Source organism: Petromyzon marinus, chromosome 64, assembly GCF_048934315.1.
Source record: "Petromyzon marinus isolate PM22_M1 ecotype Great Lakes invasive population chromosome 64, UKy_Petmar_22M1.pri1.0, whole genome shotgun sequence".
Taxonomy (NCBI): domain Eukaryota; kingdom Metazoa; phylum Chordata; class Hyperoartia; order Petromyzontiformes; family Petromyzontidae; genus Petromyzon; species Petromyzon marinus.
Window position 1 is genome coordinate 7949736 of NC_133730.1, and position 19613 is coordinate 7969348.

Below are 19613 nucleotides of genomic sequence, written 5' to 3' on the forward strand. Positions count from 1 at the left end.
TTGTTATTTTATTTTTTTACCTACGTGACTTTACCGAATAGAACCAAAGAGTATACTCTTTGGTTATTTCGGTAAAGTCACGTTTAATAATAATAATGAAAATAATAAAATGAAAATAACTCAATTGAATCACGACGTTTCGGGCGCAACACAAGCGTCCGTCATCACGTGGGAAAGCGTGGTCTGCTGCTGATGCAGACTGTTTAAAAAAGGTTTGAAATGGGTGTAGCCCAAGGGTCATAAAGAAGTGGCTGGGTCTAGTGAGATTAGCATGATGTTAACGTGAGAGATTAGCACGATGTTAAAGTGAGAAATTCGCATGAAACTGGGTACGGGAGTAGCTGTGTTAATGTGAGAGATTAGCATGATGTTAATGTGAGAAACTGGCATGTAACTGGGCAGGGAAGTAGATATGATATGAGATATTAGCATGATGTTAATGTCATAAATTAGCATGATGTTAAAGTGAGAAATTAGCATGTAACTGGGCACGGAAGTAGTTATGTTAATGTGAGAGATTAGCATGAAATAACAGCTGACATAGGCAGGTAGGATGGAAACATTAGAGTCAGTGAAGACTTTACCTTATGAGACCTTTGCAAGTAACAAGATATAGTAATAGGTTTTACCCTTTTAACTGGCACAAAAAACTGACACCTTTATTCAAGGCATCATGTTTGCAATAACCACAACACAAGCAGTCAAAATGCAAACAAAAGAGACAACTCTGATAATAATATTGGCACTGTCCTTGAATTTGATTGGTCCACACCCGAGACGGCTTTCTACTAGGCTCTAAAGAAAGTCGTCTCTGGTGTGGACCAATCAAATTCAAGGACAGTGCCAATATTATTATCAGAGTTGTCTTTTTGTTTGCATTTTGACTGCTTGTGTTGCGGTTATTGCAAACATGATGCCTTGAATAAAGGTGTCAGTTTTTTGGCCCAGTTAAAAGGGTAAAACCTATTACTATAAGACTTTACCTGGTTAATAACGTCCTGCTATAAATGTCCACATGCTAAGCCACTTCGGTGAGCTATTCCATTTCGTGGCCGGGTCGCTTCTGAAAAGGAGCTCGAGGACTTGGTGGGCCTAACCTGGTAAAATACAAAGAACAAAAATGTTGATCTCCATATATATAAAAAGGCAAAGTTGTGAATATGTGTGTCCGTTCAAAATGTTTAGCGTACTTCCCGACATGGAACAAACTTGAAATTTGCCATGTGGGTACTTTCCAGACTGTACACCATGCAACAATGATAAAAATACACTTTTTTGGTGGGGGGGGGGGGGGAGCTCAATAATGCAGATATTTTTTTGCACGGCAAGTGAGCTGTGACGTCAAATCTGTCACGTGACCCGCGCACGTGAGAGCGTAACGCATTGTAGTGTAGATGTTAGCGTGCTGTGTGTGTAATCTGTGTGTGTATGTGTGTGTATGTGTCTGTGTGTGTGTAATCTGTGTGTGTGTGGAAGCGTAACGCATTGTAGTGTAGTGGTTAGCGTGTTGTGTGTGTGTAATCTGTGTGTGTGTGGAAGCGTAATGCATTGTAGTGTAGTGGTTAGCGTGCTGTGTGTGTGTGTAATCTGTGTGTGTGGAAGCGTAACGCATTGTAGTGTAGTGGTTAGCGTGTTGTGTGTGTGTAATCTGTGTGTGTGGAAGCGTAACGCATTGTAGTGCAGTGGTTAGCGTGCTGTGTGTGTGTAATCTGTGTGTGTGTGGAAGCGTAACGCATTGTAGTGTAGAGGTTAGCGTGCTGTGTGTGTGTAATCTGTGTGTGTATGTGTGTGTATGTGTGTGTGTAATCTGTGTGTATGTGTGGAAGCGTAACGCATTGTAGTGTAGAGGTTAGCGTGCTGTGTGTGTGTAATCTGTGTGTGTATGTGTGTGTATGTGTGAGTGTAATCTGTGTGTGTGTGGAAGCGTTACGCATTGTAGTGTAGTGGTTAGCGTGCTGTGTGTGTGTGTAATCTGTGTGTGTGTGGAAGCGTAACGCATTGTAGTGTAGCGGTTAGCGTGCTGTGTGTGTGTGCATCTGTGTGTGTGTATGTGGCCGGGAGTCAGAGCCATTCCCTGTACACCTTGGGGTGCGACAGGGATGTCCTCTGGCTCCCACATTATTTAACATCTATTTTGACCACGTAGTTCGTGAAGCCTTCAATAGCTGTACCGGGGGAATCTCCATATGGTACAGATATAATGGGAGGCTAATCGATGCCCGGGTGCGGTCAAGGGATGGCTCCCTATTGCTCAACCACGTTATGTATGCTGATGATTTGGTAATAGCTGCTAGTCAGAGGAGGAGTTTGAGACGCTGCTGCTGAGACTGGAGCGTGCCACTAAGAGGTGGGGCCTTACCATCAGCCCCACCAAAACTAAGCACCTGCCTGGGTATTTTGTACCATCGGACACTCCACCCCCACAACTCCCAATCGGTGATGGGGCAGTTGTGGAGAGAGTGGAGAGTTTCCCATACCTGGGCAGTGTGCTTATGACTGGCTCCAGTTTAACAGCAGAGGTCTCACTCCGAATCAGTCGAGCGGCAATATCTTTTCATCGGTTGCGTAACGCTGTGTGGAAGCTACCTGGTCTGTCGCTCCGCACTAAGCTTCAGGTCTTCTCGGCCACGGTCATTCCCTCCCTTCTCTACGCTTGCGAAACGTGGACCCCCCTAATGGAACATCTTCGCCGGTTAGAAACATTTAGGCTGGCCTGCCTACGATCCATCCTGGGTTTAACCAGACTGGATTGTGTGAGGAGCTCACAAATCCTTGAAAGATCTGGGCAGGGTCCCATCGGTGAGCTCCTCCGGCAGGCAAGGCTGCGATGGCTGGGTCATGTAGCCCGCATGCCCAGCCACCGCATGCCGAAACAGCTTTTGTTTGGCCGGATCGAGGGGGCTAAGCGGGCGCGGCACGGGCTAGAGAAGAGATGGAGTGATGTGGTACAGGAGGACGTGGAGCTGAGTGGACTTGCCGATGACTGGTACCAGCGGTGTCAAGATCGGCCTCTGTGGAGGAGGCTCGTGAAGGATGCTACTGGGCAGTTGGAGGCAGTCGCCCTCCAACAACAACGGAGGGCGGAGGAGCGACGCTCAGAACAACGAGCGGAGCGCCGGGTGGCTAAAGCACAGCAGGTTGGCACAGTAGGGGGCACAGGTGGTGCATCAGCCAGTCATCTCAGTCAGTCGACCCGTGGCACCTGGGTCTGCCCCGTGACCTCCTGCCAGCGGGCGTTCGACACTTCACGTGGCCTCAGGGTGCACATAGCCTGGCACAAGCGTCGTGGTGACGTCACCGCCACTTAGTGGCGAATGGCGGTTGTTGAATGTATGTGTGTATGTGTCTGTGTGTCTGTGTGTGTGTGGAAGCGTAACGCATTGTAGTGTAGTGGTTAGCCGAGTTCGATTCCCGCTCACGGCCACCACCGGTGACGATTATTTCAACCGCTCCTGGGCCTTCCCTAGGTCGACTCAGCCTCAAACGAGTAACTGCCGTGGTGTGTGAACATCGCCACTGGGGAGACAAAGGCGGCCGCGCGTGGTGGATCCGGGTAGTACAGCTAGTAGTTTATAACGCTCATCACCACTATTATCACCCTGACTGAGGGTGAAGAATCAACGCTCGAGACTCAACAGTCACTACACCTCCATGACATCTCTGTCCCTACCTCGTTAACACAAAGACAAAGATCCTCCGTGCAGCCTTAAAAGACTGTTGTGGCAAGTGCTGTTAGCGAGTGGCAGCGCCTACGAAGGCCGGCACTGTGGCACACGAGGGGGTGGTGGGTGGCCAGCAACCACGCCCGACCGCGTTTGTCTCCCCAGTGGCGATGCTCACTACGCACCGCGCCAGGTACTCATTTGAGGCTGAGTCGACCTAGGGGAGGCTCAGGACGGCGGGCATCGAACCCGCGTCGCCGGATTCGCGCGGCGTTGCGCTAACCGCTACACCACCGCTCGCTCTCCTCGTTAACAAAAAAACACACACACGCGCGCGCAAATAATTGTTTGGGAGCCTCTGGCTGGAACGCGACTCGAGCGGAGTTGTCGCACGGCATGGCTTGTTCCCGAGGCAGGAGCGGGAGGCAGGAGCCGCTCTCACGCGTCAGGAATGTGAGAGAGAGAGACGGAGAGAGAGAGGGCGCGCGTGGCCTCGTTCAGAGGCAGCGCACGGACAAGTCCGGACACCCACCGACTCTCTCTCACCTGCCCTCGAAATCAATCACCAGAGTCAGAATATGCATTCAGTCCTGGAGGAATCGGGCGGGCTATAAAGCGCTTTACCACATATGAGAATCCGAATATGTATTCATTACTGGAGGAATCCGATGAGCTATGAAGCTCTTTTCCACATATCAGAATCCGAATATGTATTCATTACTGGAGGAATCCGATGAGCTATGAAGCTCTTTTTCACATCTGCTTGTCTCTCCTCTGATCTCTATCTGCCTGTCTCAGCTCTGATCTCCATCTGCCTGTCTCTCATCTCCATCTGGATGTCTCTCCTCTCATCTCCATCTGGATGTCTCTCCTCTCATCTCCATCTGGATGTCTCTGCTCTCATCTCCATCTGGATGTCTCTCCTCTCATCTCCATCTGGATGTCTCTGCTCTGATGTTCGGCATCGCGCTGTAGCTCACGGCCCGTGTCGCGAAACGCACAAACATTTATTACAGCCAATTATAAGTGTCCATATTTTATTATATTAGATATATATAGACCGTGTACGTCTTATTAAAAAAAAGTCCGACTGCGGTTAAATTAAGGCTGTATCTTCAGTTGAGCAGTAGCCACACTCTCTGTGTGTCTCTCAGCCCAAGTCTCCATTGCACATGAGTGGTGTGTCCATCACCCCCATGGTTAAATAAAGGATGGATCTTCAGTTGAGAAGTAGTCGCATTCTCTGTGTGTCTCTCCACCCCAGGTCTCCCTTTGGCACAAGTGCTGTGTCCATCACCCACATGGTTAAATAAAGGATGGATCTTCAGTTGAGAAGTAGTCGCATTCTCTGTGTGTCTCTCCACCCCAGGTCTCCCTTGGGCACAAGTGCTGTGTCCATCTAACCCCGCGTGGGGAATTTGTGACATCGGCCCAAGCCCCAGGTCGCGTCTTGCGTGGTGAAATAAAGGACAATGGGGTTGAGAATAGACGCTGGACCCGGGTTCCCTTCGTAAGCGAGAGACGGCGTCGCGATAACATTACCAATCCAGATCCCTCCCGTGACAGCTTGGCAAACTGTCCACCCTCGCAGCGACAACAACAGCGAAGACGATGACGACAACAACAACAAACGCCTCTCAGTGGTTACATTAAGGGCACAGCCTTCGGTTGATACAACAACAAGCAAATTCACTTTTACAACCCAGGTCACTTTTTGTTGCGAAAGATGCAAGCTGCGGTGTCTAAACAAAATGGTGGTGGACAATAATTCCACCCCCCCCCCGCCTCCCATGATCCCAATCTACAAGTGTCACCAACAGGGTCCCCCCTGTTGCCACGGTGGCTAGGAGATGTTAACTACCTCGCCTGCTGTGCAGGAGGTCGTGTGTTCGATCCTGACCCTGACGCCTGCTGCTGTATATTTGGAGTCTGCGGTGTCTCTCTCTCATCATCATCACGGTGGCTACGAGATGTTAACTATCTCGCCTGGTGTGCAGGAAGTCGTGGGTTCGATCCCGACCCTGACGCCTGCTGCTGTATATTTGGAGTTTGCGTGTCTCTCTCTCTCTCTCATCATCATCACGGTGGCTAGGAGATGTTGACTACCTCGCCTGGTGTACAGGAGGTCGTGGGTTCGATCCCGACCCTGACGCCTGCTGCTGTATATTTGGAGTCTGCGGTGTCTCTCTCTCATCATCATCACGGTGGCTACGAGATGTTAACTATCTCGCCTGGTGTGCAGGAAGTCGTGGGTTCGATCCCGACCCTGACGCCTGCTGCTGTATATTTGGAGTTTGCGTGTCTCTCTCTCTCTCTCATCATCATCACGGTGGCTAGGAGATGTTGACTACCTCGCCTGGTGTACAGGAGGTCGTGGGTTCGATCCCGACCCTGACGCCTGCTGCTGTATATTTGGAGTCTGCGGTGTCTCTCTCTGTCATCATCATCACGGTGGCTAGGAGATGTTAACTACCTCGCCTGGTGTGCAGGAGGTCGTGGGTCCGATCCTGACCCTGACGCCTGTTGCTGTATATTTGGAGTCTGCAGTGTCTCTCTCTGTCATCATCATCATCACGGTGGCTAGGAGATGTTAACTACCTCGCCTGGTGTGCAGGAGATCGTGGGTTCGATCCCGACCCTGACGCCTGTTGGATATTTGGAGTTGGCGTGTCTCTCTCTCTCTCCCCGTGGGCACGCGGGGTTTTGCTCCGGGACCTCCGGTTATTTCCCGCCAACATTTAGAACGAACATCACGCGTTTAGACTATTTGGCTTACCGCTATACATTTCAACGTGATGATGATGAGCCACTTCGTTGAGCTATCATTTGTGACAGAACAGGGCCGCTTCTGAAAAAGAGCTACACACAGCTCAGTGGGGCCTTCTGACCTGGTAGTAGTAAAGTAAAAAAAAAGAATAATCCATTATTTTTCGTGCAAAAAATCTCGGTCTCCCTCGTGTGTGGTTCTACAAAGGTGCGGAGCTGCGGTTCACCGCCCCAGGTCTCTCTTTGCCCTGTCAAATTGCCCTTCCAGGTCACCCGTGGAAGTCGGTTTCGCTCGCGTGGTGCAAACGAAGGAGGGGATCTTTCCGTGGCCCTCTTGTCACCTCCGATGGCCGGGCCGTTGGACAAAAGAAGGGCGGATGCGCCGCTTGCGGCCGTCTGGAACGTTCTCTTCCTTGCCGATATTAGGAAGGCGCTGGGAGCTATGCTGTGCACTTTTAAATCATCGTCTAGATTGGCAAACGCATTTTCTTTAGAACTGCTCGTTGCTGTTGTTGTTGTCTGATTAGCGCGGTTGGCTACGGACGGGTGCCAAAGAAGTTTAGCGTACGTAAAAAAATAAAAACAAACGCGTGCGTCTTTCTCACCCCGAGTCTCATCTCGCTCACGAAGAGGTGCACCGTGTTCACTTAAAGCAGTGATCTTCACCAACTTTCGGAAGGGGGGACAACTTTCGCCGATAATACATCATCATCATCAGTGTGTGTGTGTTAGGGCCTCCGCTGCAACATTTTGAAACACAATTCGGGGTTTTGACAGCAGCACGACGAAAATGATGATGCTGGTGGTGGTGGTGGGTGTCTCCACTCTTTGTGTACTGTTGGGCCGGGGGGGGGGGGGTGGGCCGGAGCTGCACGTCAGAGGGCCGCATTGAAGGCCACCAGCAGGGCCTGCAAAGCAGTGCCCCCCCCCCCTCCCCCCCGGAGCGGGCCTTGTGATGAAGAACACCGGGCGGACCTTTCCGTAACTCCCTCGCGAGCGTCTGTCCACCGCCCCCCCCCCTCCCCCTCCCTTTCTCGGTCGGGGGTGGTGGGGGGGGGGAGCCCCTTCACCGATGCTTCGTCGTCGTCGACGACGTAGTCCGCCCTGCCTCTTCAAACACCTCCTCCAGGTCTCCGTCCCCGTCGCCCCTCAGCTTCTCCCAGTCGCCCGCACAGCCCCGGCCACCGTCCGGCTCCCCCGTCGCCGCCGCTTCCCCGCCGCCGCCCCCACCGGCGCCGGCGCTCCCCAGGGCGGATATGCGGTCGAGGTGGCGGAGGGAGAGCCGGCTGAGCTCGGAGCGGCTCACGGAGCGGAGGCTCTCGCGGAGCGCCGAGCGGACGCCGCCTCTGGCGAACGCGTAGAGCACGGGGTCCAGGCAGCTGTTGAGGCTGGCCAGGCCGCGCGTCACCTTGCGGCGGAGAAGGGGGGGACGCGGGGAGTGTTCAGCCACAGCATTGCCCACACCCACACTCAGCCACCCAGCCACCAGCCACCCACCCAGCCAGCCATTCACCCACACAGTCACCCATTCACTCACCCACCCTGCCACCCACTCACCTACCCAGCCACCCACCTCACCCAGCCACCCACTCACCCACCCAGCCACCCGCTCAGCCACCCATTCACCCACCCAACCACCCACCCACTCACCCACCCACCCACCCAGCCACCCAACCACCCATTCACCCACCCACTCATTCACCCACCCAACCACCCATTCAAACACCCACTCATTCACCCACCCAACCACCCATTCACCTCATTCACCCACCAATTCACCCACCCATTCACCCACCCATTCACTCATTCACCCACCCATTCACTCATTCACCCACCCATTCACTCATTCACCCACCCATTCACTCATTCACCCACCCATTCACACAATCACCCACCCGCCCGCCTGCCACAGCTCACCTGGTAGGTGAGGTAGACGTTGGTGGAGGTGGAGCACTCCTCCGGCGGGTAGAGCCTCACCAGGAGGTTCCACAGCCGCATCACGTGGTAGGGCAGAAAGCAGACGGCGAACAGGACCAGCGTGACGCCCACGATGCGCTTGGTGCGGCGGCGATCGGCGGGCGTCACGGCGCACGCCATCGCCTCGCCCGTGCCCCCTCCTCCTCCTCCTCCTCTTCCCCCGCCGCCGCGGCCCTTGGAGGTGCCGGCCAGGGCGCGAACCACGGAGCCGTAGAAGAAGAGCATGGCGCAGAAGGGGACGAAGAATCCCAGGACGGAGAGGACGAAGCTGCGGGCAATCGGAGCGTTGGTGGGGCGGTGGGCATTGGGGGGGAGGGGTCGCACAGAGACCCGTAGACCCACACAGAGACCCGTAGACTCACACAGAGACCCGTAGACCCACACAGAGACCCGTAGACTCACACAGAGACCTGTAGACTCACACAGAGACCCGCAGACTCACACAGAGACCCATCGACTCACACAGAGACCCGTAGACTCACACAGAGACCCGTAGACTCACACTAGAGACCCGTAGACCCACACAGAGACCCACAAACTCGCACAGAGACCCGTAGACTCGCCCGCACAGAGACCCGTGCACCCACGCCAAAGCCATCCACCCATCCCACCCACCTGTACGGCAGGTACTCTTGCAGCATGTCCTTGGTGGTCGTGTCGTAGCACTTCACGACCTCTCCCCCCACTCCTCCCCCCGCCTCCGCCGCCTCCGCCGCCTTCGCCACGCCGAGCCGGACGAACCACACCTGGGGCAGCACCAGTCCGGCGACCGCGGCCCACACGGCGGCGCTGACGAGGGCGCTGGCGCGGCGCGACACCGCGATGGGCGCGCCGCGGCAGCGCAGCGGGTGGACGATGCCCGCGTAGCGGTGCCCGGCGATGACGGTGAGGAAGAGGATGCTGGCGTACATGTTGGCGTGGAAGGTGGCGCGCTGCGCCCTGCAGTGCCACTCGGCGTAGCGCCACGTGCGCGCCACGTAGTAGTCGATGAGGAAGGGCAGCGACAGGACGTAGCAGAGGTCCGAGACGGCGAGGTTGACCATGTAGACGGTGAGCGGCGACCAGGGGCGCATGTGGCGGCAGAAGCAGAAGATCCCCGCCGCGTTGCCCACCACTCCCAGGATGAGCGAGACGCCGTAGATGCTGGGCAGGAAGACGGGCGTGAAGTTGCCGTCGACCTGGCAGCCCGAGCTCGCTCCGCCGCCGCTGATGTTGCCACTGATGATGCCGCTGGTGATGTTGTCGGTGGTGATGATGATGCTGCTGATGTTGGTGGTGGTGTTGATGATGCTGTTCGTAGCGGCCGACAGGTAGTCGAGGAGGAGAGGCATCGGCATCGCTGAGGGTTGGAGTGAGTGGTGGTGAGGGCGGTGGTGAGGGTGGTGGTGGTGGTGAGGGTTACGGTGGTGCTGGTGACGGTTGGTGGGAGGTGGTGAGGATGCTGGTGAGGATGCTGGTGACGGATAGGATCAGATCATCTGTGAAGGACAAGATTCCTGACATGAAATATCCCGGCGTCTACAAACTAAGCTGAATCTGCAGCAGCAGTTACATTGTGGAAAGTAAGCGACATGTCTCGAACCGTGTTCGTGAGCATAAGGCAGATCTGAAACACGGTAGGACCAATACTTCTGCTGTGGCTGATCATTATTTTAATGCGGCTGGCTCACACGAAATGCATTTCTCGAAGATAATGGTACTTTGCAAGCCTACTGGCTATCAACAAAGTTTCGTTCATGAAGCCATCCATATATACAGACACAATTTCAACCGGGAGGATGGTTATAAACTCAGCAATCATTGGAAAGAGGTCATCTACCACTTTGGGTCATGACTTGATTTGTGTTTTCTTGTCAACCTCCACCGTCAGCCGTGTGGGTGTGTGGAGCGAGGTGCAATGATTGTGGCCCTTTGATTGGTGTAGACCCACTGCGTTGTCATTGCTTCCTCCTACATTAACATAAGCTGCCCCGCCCATGCTGCTGACACACTTGGGCCACATTAACATAAGCTGCCCCGCCCATGCTGCTGACACACTTGGGCTACATTAACATTAGCTGCCCCACCCATACTGCTGACACACTTGGGCGACATTAACATAAGCTGTCCCGCCCATGCTGCTGACACACTTGGGCCACATTAACATAAGCTGCCCCGCCCATGCTGCTGACACACTTGGGCTACATTAACGATCGAAACGATCAAAACGTCGTGGTTTTTGTTTAGATTGATATATATTTAAAATATTTAAATTACTGAAAGAACCAAGAAAAAGTCTACATTATAGACTGCCAGTACGCTCACTCAGTTTAATAACCATTGCTACAGTCTACATCATAGACTGCCAATACGCTCACCAGCTTAAAAACCAGGCTACAATCAACATTATAGACTGCCAGTACACTCACCGAGGTTAAGAACCAGGTTACAGTCTACATTATAAACTGCCAGTACGCTCACCGAGGTGAAGAACCAGGCTACAGTCTACATTATAGACTGCCAGTACACTCACCAAACTTAATAACCATGCTACAGTCTACATTATAGACTACCCCAAGGTGAACAGGGAATGGTTCCGGCTCCCAGCCACATAGTTTTACCCAAGCCCGCTCACCATCATGAACGCCCTTAATGATCATGAGCAGAGAGTCAGGGACTCCGAAAGCACGAAGAACCCAGAGCTCAGGCCTACTGATGGTATCATAGGCCTTGACCAGATCAATAAATCAGAGATGTAGGTCTTGTTGGAATTCCCTACACCTCTGCTGTAGCAGACGGACAGAAAATATGGCATCAGTGCAGGAACGCCCGTTCCTGAAACCACACTAGGGCTCCGCAAGCCTCTCCTCAGCGTGCTTGGCAAGGCGATGTTGAATAATCCTCGCCAGGACTTTTCCCAGCACACTGAGGAGTGAGATACCCCTGTAGTTGAGACAGTCTGTGTGGTCCCCCTTCCAATCCTGCAGAACCTGTCCAGTGGTCCAGACTGTTAGGATGTCATGTAGGGCAGTATGTACACAAACACCACCCTCCCTCAGCATTTCACTTGGGAGATCATCTCTACCTGGTGCATTTCCTGGTCTGAGACTCTGGATTGCCTTCAGTACTTCCTCAACAGATGGCACCTCAGCCAGCCACTCACAGGAGGTGACTACTTCCAATATTCGAGGCATCGCAGCCTCAGCAGGGTCATCCCCACTTTGCCCCATGTTTTCCAGGCTGAGGGATTTCCCCTCCCCCAAGACCTCGCAGAAATGCTCAGCAAATCTGCAAACCTGTTCCTGGGGGTCAGAGATTCGATCACCACTCTTTCCCATAATGATGGTGATAGGTGTGGAATTAAAGAGTGATTTGTGATCACGGCCCACTGAGGCAGACTCCATCTCCTCAACAATCCGCGACCACCACCCAACCTTGCAGCACCTCACAGCTCTCTGAACTTCTGAGTGGAGGCTGCGGTAATCCTCCTCATTCTCTGTGGGATGTCATAGACGATGAGAGTGGGCCTATTGATTTTTCACAGCCAGCTTGAACACCTCCTATGTCATCGAGGGTCTCTGGTGAGGTCTGGACCGTGTACTCAAGGCAGCCAATGCAGCTGCATCAGCCCATTTCCCCATCGCGTTAAAAATCCTATAAAAATACACTAAACGCTCCAGTAAATAAATAAATACACCGTTAAAAATAAATAAATTAATGCAAACCGACACTTCTTTCAAATGTTTCTTGCCATTGTTTTTTTTTCACACCTGATGACGACCGTTTGTGTTATGGTCGAAACGTCGTGAGAATTTTTATTGTTTTATATATATTTTATTATTTTATTGTTTCCCTTCAACGTGACTTTACCGAAAGAGCTAAGAATATACTACTATACAGTCGGTAGATGCTACCACGAAAGGCCGTAGATATTACTGCAGAGCAGCCGGGGACATCGTGGCTGGGGGCGGGGGGGGGGGGAGTCAGGGGTAGCAGCCCAGCCCCAGCCTGCCAAGGTGCCACCTCGGCCGGCTGGACAATCTAGGCGAGGCCGGAGGTTCTGCATGGGACTAGGCCTCACCACGCCACTTTGTCAGGTGAGTACTTTGTGCTATAGAGTCCATAAATACTTGCTATAGAGTCAGCATGTACTACTGTAGTGATAGCAGGTACCACCACAGCCGGTATGCACTGCTGTAATCATAGCAGGTACCACCACAGTATGCACTGCTGTAATCACAGCAGGTACCACCACAGTATGCACTGCTGTAATCACAGCAGGTACCACCACAGTATGTACTGCTGTCATCATAGCAGGTACCACCACAGTATGCACTGCTGTAATCACAGCAGGTACCACCACAGCATGCACTGCTGTAATCATAGCAGGTACCACCACAGCATGCACTGCTGTAATCACAGCAGGTACCACCACAGTCAGTATGCACTGCTGTAATCACAGCAGGTACCACCGCAGTATGCACTGCTGTAATCATAGCAGGTACCACCGCAGTATGCACTGCTGTAATCATAGCAGGTACCACCACAGCATGCACTGCTGTAATCACAGCAGGTACCACCACAGTCAGTATGCACTGCTGTAATCACAGCAGGTACCACCACAGTATGTACTGCTGTCATCATAGCAGGTACCACCACAGCATGCACTGCTGTAATCACAGCAGGTACCACCGCAGTATGCACTGCTGTAATCATAGCAGGTACCACCACAGAATGCACTGCTGTAATCATAGCAGGTACCACCACAGTATGCACTGCTGTAATCATAGCACCTTAGCTGTTCTGCTTTGGTATTTTTCTGTGTGCCCAGCCGCCGCCCTCCTCCGCTCCGGAGGTGGTGCTGGGTAACATGCTAGTTCACATGTTAACTCCGCCCACACAGCTTAAAAAGACGCGGTCCATGTTTTGGCAGTGCTCACTCAAGCGCTCTCTTCTGGACAGACCTGTTTCTTCACCTGAAGAAGGCTACTTGTGTTGTGGCCAAAACGTCGTGATAATTCTATTTTATTACGTTTTAGTATTATTTTATTTCCATTCTACGTGACTTTACCGAAAGAACCAAGAAGATGATTGTTCACGCTTACGGTGGCTTTCAGACCGCATCCATTATTTTCGTCTCCCCCCCTCCTCTTTTCCGAACATAGATGGACTCGTCCATCTGAATAAACTGCCAAATCGCTCTCCGTGGTGCTAACGTTAAAAAAACGCCACTTTTTTCCAAATTTTCTTGCCGTAGTTTTCACACCTGATGATGATTGCTTGTGTTGCAGTCGAAACGTCGTGAGAATTTTATTGTTTTATATTTGTATTATTTTATTGTTTCCCTTCTACGTGGTGACTTTACCGAAAGAACCAAGAATATGAATCCCTGCAGTCACGAAAGCTTTAAATCAAAATTTTAACCAAGTGAACTTAGAAACACAATGCAATCCAATACAGAGAGTCGGCTAACACAACAGTCAACACCCCAACTGGTTGATTACATTCTTCTAAAGATTGCTAAATTTGAGAGAGAGACAAAACACAGACACGGGGACACACAGACAGACACACAAGCAGAGAGAGAGACAACACAGAGAGAGAGAGACAACACAGAGACACACAACATAGATACACAAAGACCCAACACCTCTGTGCCGAGGCCTTAAATAGAGAGGGGGGATGGGGCCGTAGGCATGAACAAACCGGTTTTCCTTACGTATTAACAAACCGGTTTAGCCGTACATATGCATAACCCGGTTTTGCTGTACGTTGAAAAAACCGGTTTTGCTGTACGTATGAACAAACCGGTTTTGCTGTACGCATGAACAAACTGTTTTTGCCGTACGTATGAACAAACCGGGTTTGCCATGAGCATGAACAACCCGGTTTTTGCCGGACACATGAACAAACCGATTTACTGCACACAACGTGTAAAACATTTGTGCAAACTGATGAAGCGAAAAATCAGCTGCCACAGCTGCCACAGCTGATTTTTAATTCACCTACTAACCTACCCACTCACACACCCATTAAAGCACCTATTTACCTACCCACTCATTCGCCTACCTACTAACTTACCTTTCCCCCTACTCACCGAACTCATTCACGCACCTAACTCACCTACCCCACCCACCCACCCACTCAGGGTCTCCTCCTATTCTCTGTCTCCCTGCCCACCATTCTACCACTCGACTCTACGCACATTCACTTTAAACCATTTCTCAACTCCGTTGAGCACTCACTCATATCAAGGGATTCTCTTTAAACTAGCACTGGATTCGGTTGGGGCGCCCGCGGTGGCAGGCTGTTAGCTTCCTTGATCCCAACCCTGATGCCTGCTGCTGTGTATAAGGATCCATACTCTTTACTCTTTGGTTCTATTCAGTAAAGTCACGTTTTTTTACCGACGAGACTTTACCGAATAGAACCAAAGAGTATGGATCCTTGCAGTCACGAAAGCTTTAAATCTAGGATCCATACTCTTTTGTTCTATTCGGTAAAGTCACGTAAAAAACCAACAAAAAACAAAAAATTCACGACGTTTCGGCCACAACACAAGTGGCCTTCATCAGGTGAAGGGACCAGACTGTCTAGAGGACAGCGCTGGAGTGAACACAGCCAAGCTCACTCCAGCGCTGTCCTCTAGACAGTCTGGTCCCTTCACCTGATGAAGGCCACTTGTGTTGTGGCCGAAACGTCGTGAATTTTTTTATTTTTTGTTGTTTTTTTACGTGACTTTACCGAATAGAACCAAAGAGTATGGATCCTTGCAGTCACGAAAGCTGTAAATCTAGAATGTATATTTGGAGTGTGCGTGTCTCTCTCTCATCATCATCACAGTGGCTAGGAGATGTTGACTACCTCGCCTGGTATACAGGAAGTCGTGAGTTCGATCCCGACCCTGACGCCTGCTGCTGCTGTAGATTTGGAGTTTGTGGTGTCTCTCTCTCATCATCATTACGGTGGCTAGGAGATGTTAACTACATCGCCTGGTGTACAGGAGGTCGTGGGTTCGATCCCGACCCTGACGCCTGCTGCTGCTGTATATTTGGAGTTTGCGTGTCTCTCTCTCTCATCATCATCATCACGGTGACTAGGAGATGTTAACTACCTCGCCTGGTGTACAGGAGGTCGTGGGTTCGATCCCGACCCTGACGCCTGCTGCTGCTGCTGTATATTTGGAGTTTGCGTGTCTCTCTCTCTCATCATCATCATCACGGTGACTAGGAGATGTTAACTCCCTCGCCCAGTATACAGGAGGTCGTGGGTTCGATCCCAACCCTGACGACGCCTGCTGCTGCTGTATATTTGGAGTTTTCGTGTCTCTCTCTCTCTCGACGTGGTCACGTGGATTTCCCCCCCCCCCCCTCTCATCCACATTTAGAATCAACATCACCCCTTCTGAGTATTTGGCTCCTGCTGTAAATTTCCACGTGGCGATGACGACGACAAAGCCACCAACTTCGTTGGGCTATCAATTTGTGGATGACCAGGCTCGCGTCTGACCCACCCACCCACTCACGCAGCCTGGTAACAAACAAATAGAATCAACACGTGGTTTAGTCTTACACATTTTCGTTTTTGACGGCAAGCGAGTACAACCGGGAAGAGTTAACCTCGAAAATTATCCCAACGTTGCATGTCAAGTGGTTCCATTGTTGCCACAGGGGACCTTATCTGTTACTCGCATGCGGGACGGGGATAATTTGCATGTCCGATAAAAGTGAAATCCACAGCCTCCACCCACCCACCCAAAAACAAATCCACGGCTAAGCTGTGCATGCTCACACTCGCTTTGCCAGGAAGGCATCGAGGCTTATTTTTCATGAGGGTCTCGCCGATTTTTTTTGTTTTGCAGAAGTGGTGGTTCATGCTGCTTCTGACTTTAACATTTCATCGACAAAATGACACATTGCCAATATTAACTATGTTACCCTATTTGTATTTTTAAAAAATTTTAGATTGTATCTTATAGCTATTTTATATTCGATATTTATTCAAGTTTATAAACTTTAGCCCCTTGGTGTTAGTTAGACTTTGAACCCTTATTATAGTAAGACTTGTTTATCACTTATTAAAGATTTTAGATTCCTATATGTTGAATGTATGCACCATCCTGCCAAAGTAAATTCCGTGTCTGTGTGAACTTTCATGGCGAATAAAACCCTTTCTGATTCTGATTCTGCTCCTCATCCTCCCAGATGTTTGAACGCAACGGAGATTATTTGCAGCGGAATTCATTGTCCGGCATTGGGATGTTGTTTGGGCAATGTCGGTCGCATTGTTACGAATGGGGGTTGTTGAAGTTGTAGCTTTTGGGTGGAAAAGCCGGAGAACTCGGAGGAAACTCTCTGTAAACCAGGGGGAGATAATACAAACTCCACTAACAAACACTCAATCACTCACTCACTCCCTGAAGAGATCATACAAACTCCACTCACTCACTCTGTAGAACAGGGGGAGATCATACAAACTCCATTAACTCTCACTATGTAGAACAAGGGGAGATCATACAAACTCCACTAACTTACTCTGTAGAACAGGGGGAGATCATACAAACACCATTCACTCACTCTGTAGAACAGGGGGAGATCAGACAAACTCCACTCACTCTGTAGAACAGGGGGAGATCATACAAATTCCATTCACTCTCACTCTGTAGAACAGGGGGAGATCATACAAACTCCACTCACTCACTCTGTAGAACAGGGGGAGATCATACAATCTCCATTCACTCTCACTATGTAGAACAAGGGGAGATCATACAAACTCCACTCACTTACTCTGTAGAACAGGGGCAGATCATACAAACACCACTCACTCACTCTGTAGAACAGGGGGAGATCAGACAAACTCCACTCACTCTGTAGAACAGGGGGAGATCATACAAACTCCATTCACTCTCACTCTGTAGAACAGGGGGAGATCATACAAACTCCACTCACTCTCACTCTGTAGAACAGGGGGAGATCATACAAACTCCACTCACTCACTCTGTAGAACAGGGGGAGATCATACAAACTCCACTCACTCTCACTCTGTAGAACAGGGGGAGATCACACAAACTCCACTCACTCACTCTATAGAACAGGGGGAGATCATACAAACTCCACTCACTCTGTAGAACAGGGGGAGATCATACAAACTCCACTCACTCACTCTGTAGAACAGGGGGAGATCATACAAACTCCACTCACTCCCTCTGTAGAGCAGGGGGAGATCATACAAACTACACTCACTCACTCTGTAGAACAGGGGGAGATCATACAAACTCCATTCACTCTCACTGTAGAACAGGGGGAGATCATACAAACTCCACTCACTCACTCACTCTGTATAACAGGGGGAAATCATACAAGCTCCATTCACTCACACTGTAGAACAGGGGGAGATCATACAAACTCCACTCACTCACTCTGTAGAATAGGGGGAGATCACACAAACTCTAATCACTCACTCTGTAGAGCAGGGGGAGATCATACAAACTCCATTCACTCACTCTGTAGAACAGGGGGAGATCATACAAACTCCACTCACTCACTCTGTAGAACAGGGGGAGATCATACAAACTCCACTCACTCTGCAGAACAGGGGGAGATCATACAAACTCCACTCACTCTGTAGAACAGGGGGAGATAAAAAAAACTCCACTCACACGCTCTGTAGAACAGGGGGAGATCATAAAAACTCAACTCACTCTGTAGAACAGCGGGAGATCATACAAACACCACTCACTCACTCACTCTGTAGAACAGGGGGAGATCATACAAACTTCACTCACTCTGTAGAACAGAGGGAGATCATACAAACTCCACTCACTCACTCTGTAGAATAGGGGGAGATCACACAAACTCCACTCACTCACTCTGTAGAGCAGGGAGAGATCATACAAACGCCACTCACTTACTCTGTAGAACAGGGGGAGATCATACAAACTCCACTCACTCAGTAGAATAGGGGGAGATCACGCAAACTCCACTCACTCCCTCTGTAGAGCAGGGGGAGATCATACAAACTCCACTCACTCTGTAGAATATTGGGGGAGATCATACAAACTCCAATCAGTCTGACTGTAGAACAGGGGGAGAACATACAAACTCCACTCACTCACTCTGTATAACAGGGGGAGATCATACAAGCTCCATTCACTCACTCTGTAGAACAGGGGGAGATCATACAAACTCTACTCACTCACTCTGTAGAGTAGGGAGAGATCATACAAACTCTACTCACTCACTCTGTAGAACAGGGGGAGATCATACAAACTCCACTCACTCTGCAGAACAGGGGGAGATCATACAAACTCCACTCACTCTGTAGAACAGGGGGAGATCACACAAACTCCACTCACTCACTCTGTAGAACAGGGGGAGATCATACAAACTCCACTCACTCACTCACTCTGTAGAATAGGGGGAGATCACAAAAAACTCCACTCACTCCCTCTGTAGAGCAGGGGGAGATCATACAAACTCCACTCACTCTGTAGAACATTGGGGGAGATCATACAAACTCCACTCACTCTCACTGTAGAACAGGGGGAGATCATACAAACTCCACTCACTCACTCACTCTGTATAACAGGGGGAGATCATACAAGCTCCATTCACTCACACTGTAGAACAGGGGGAGATCATACACACTCCACTCACTCACTCTGTAGAACAGGGGGAGATCATACAAACTCCACTCACTCACTCACTCTGCAGAACAGGGGGAGATCATACAAACTTCACTCACTCTGTAGAACAGGGGGAGATCATACAAACTCCACTCACTCACTCTGTAGAATAGGGGGAGATTACACAAACTCCACTCACTCACTCTGTAGAGCAGGGAGAGATCATACAAACTCCACTCACTCTGTAGAACAGGGGGAGATCATACAAACTCCACTCACTCACTCTGTAGAACAGGGGGAGATAATACAAACTCCACTCACTCTGCAGAATGGAGGGAGATCATACAAACCGCACTCACTCTGTAGAACAGGGGGAGATCACACAAACTCCACTCACTCGCTCTGTAGAACAGGGGGAGATCATAAAAACTCACCTCACTCTGTAGAACAGGGGGAGATCATACAAACTCCACTCACTCTGCAGAATAGGGGGAGATCATACAAACTCCACTCACTCTGTAGAACAGGGGGAGATCATACAAACTCCACTCACTCACTCTGTAGAACTGGAGGAGATCATACAAACTCCACTCACTCACTCTGTA

General features: G+C 50.6%; 1 protein-coding gene across 1 annotated transcript in view; it reads right to left on the reverse strand.

Annotated features, from left to right (window-relative positions):
* Nucleotides 1-2298: 2298 nt before the first annotated feature.
* The window catches only part of LOC142906450 (P2Y purinoceptor 1-like), an 86999-nt gene continuing 69684 nt past the window's right edge, over nt 2299-19613 (reverse strand). The window contains exons 2-4 of the mRNA XM_076054207.1: nt 9021-9883; nt 8346-8673; nt 2299-7836 (exon numbers count right to left, since the gene is read on the reverse strand). Coding sequence (XP_075910322.1) covers nt 7495-7836; nt 8346-8673; nt 9021-9742 — 1392 coding nt within the window. The 5' untranslated portion in view covers nt 9743-9883 and the 3' untranslated portion in view covers nt 2299-7494. The remainder of the gene's footprint in view (nt 7837-8345; nt 8674-9020; nt 9884-19613) is intronic.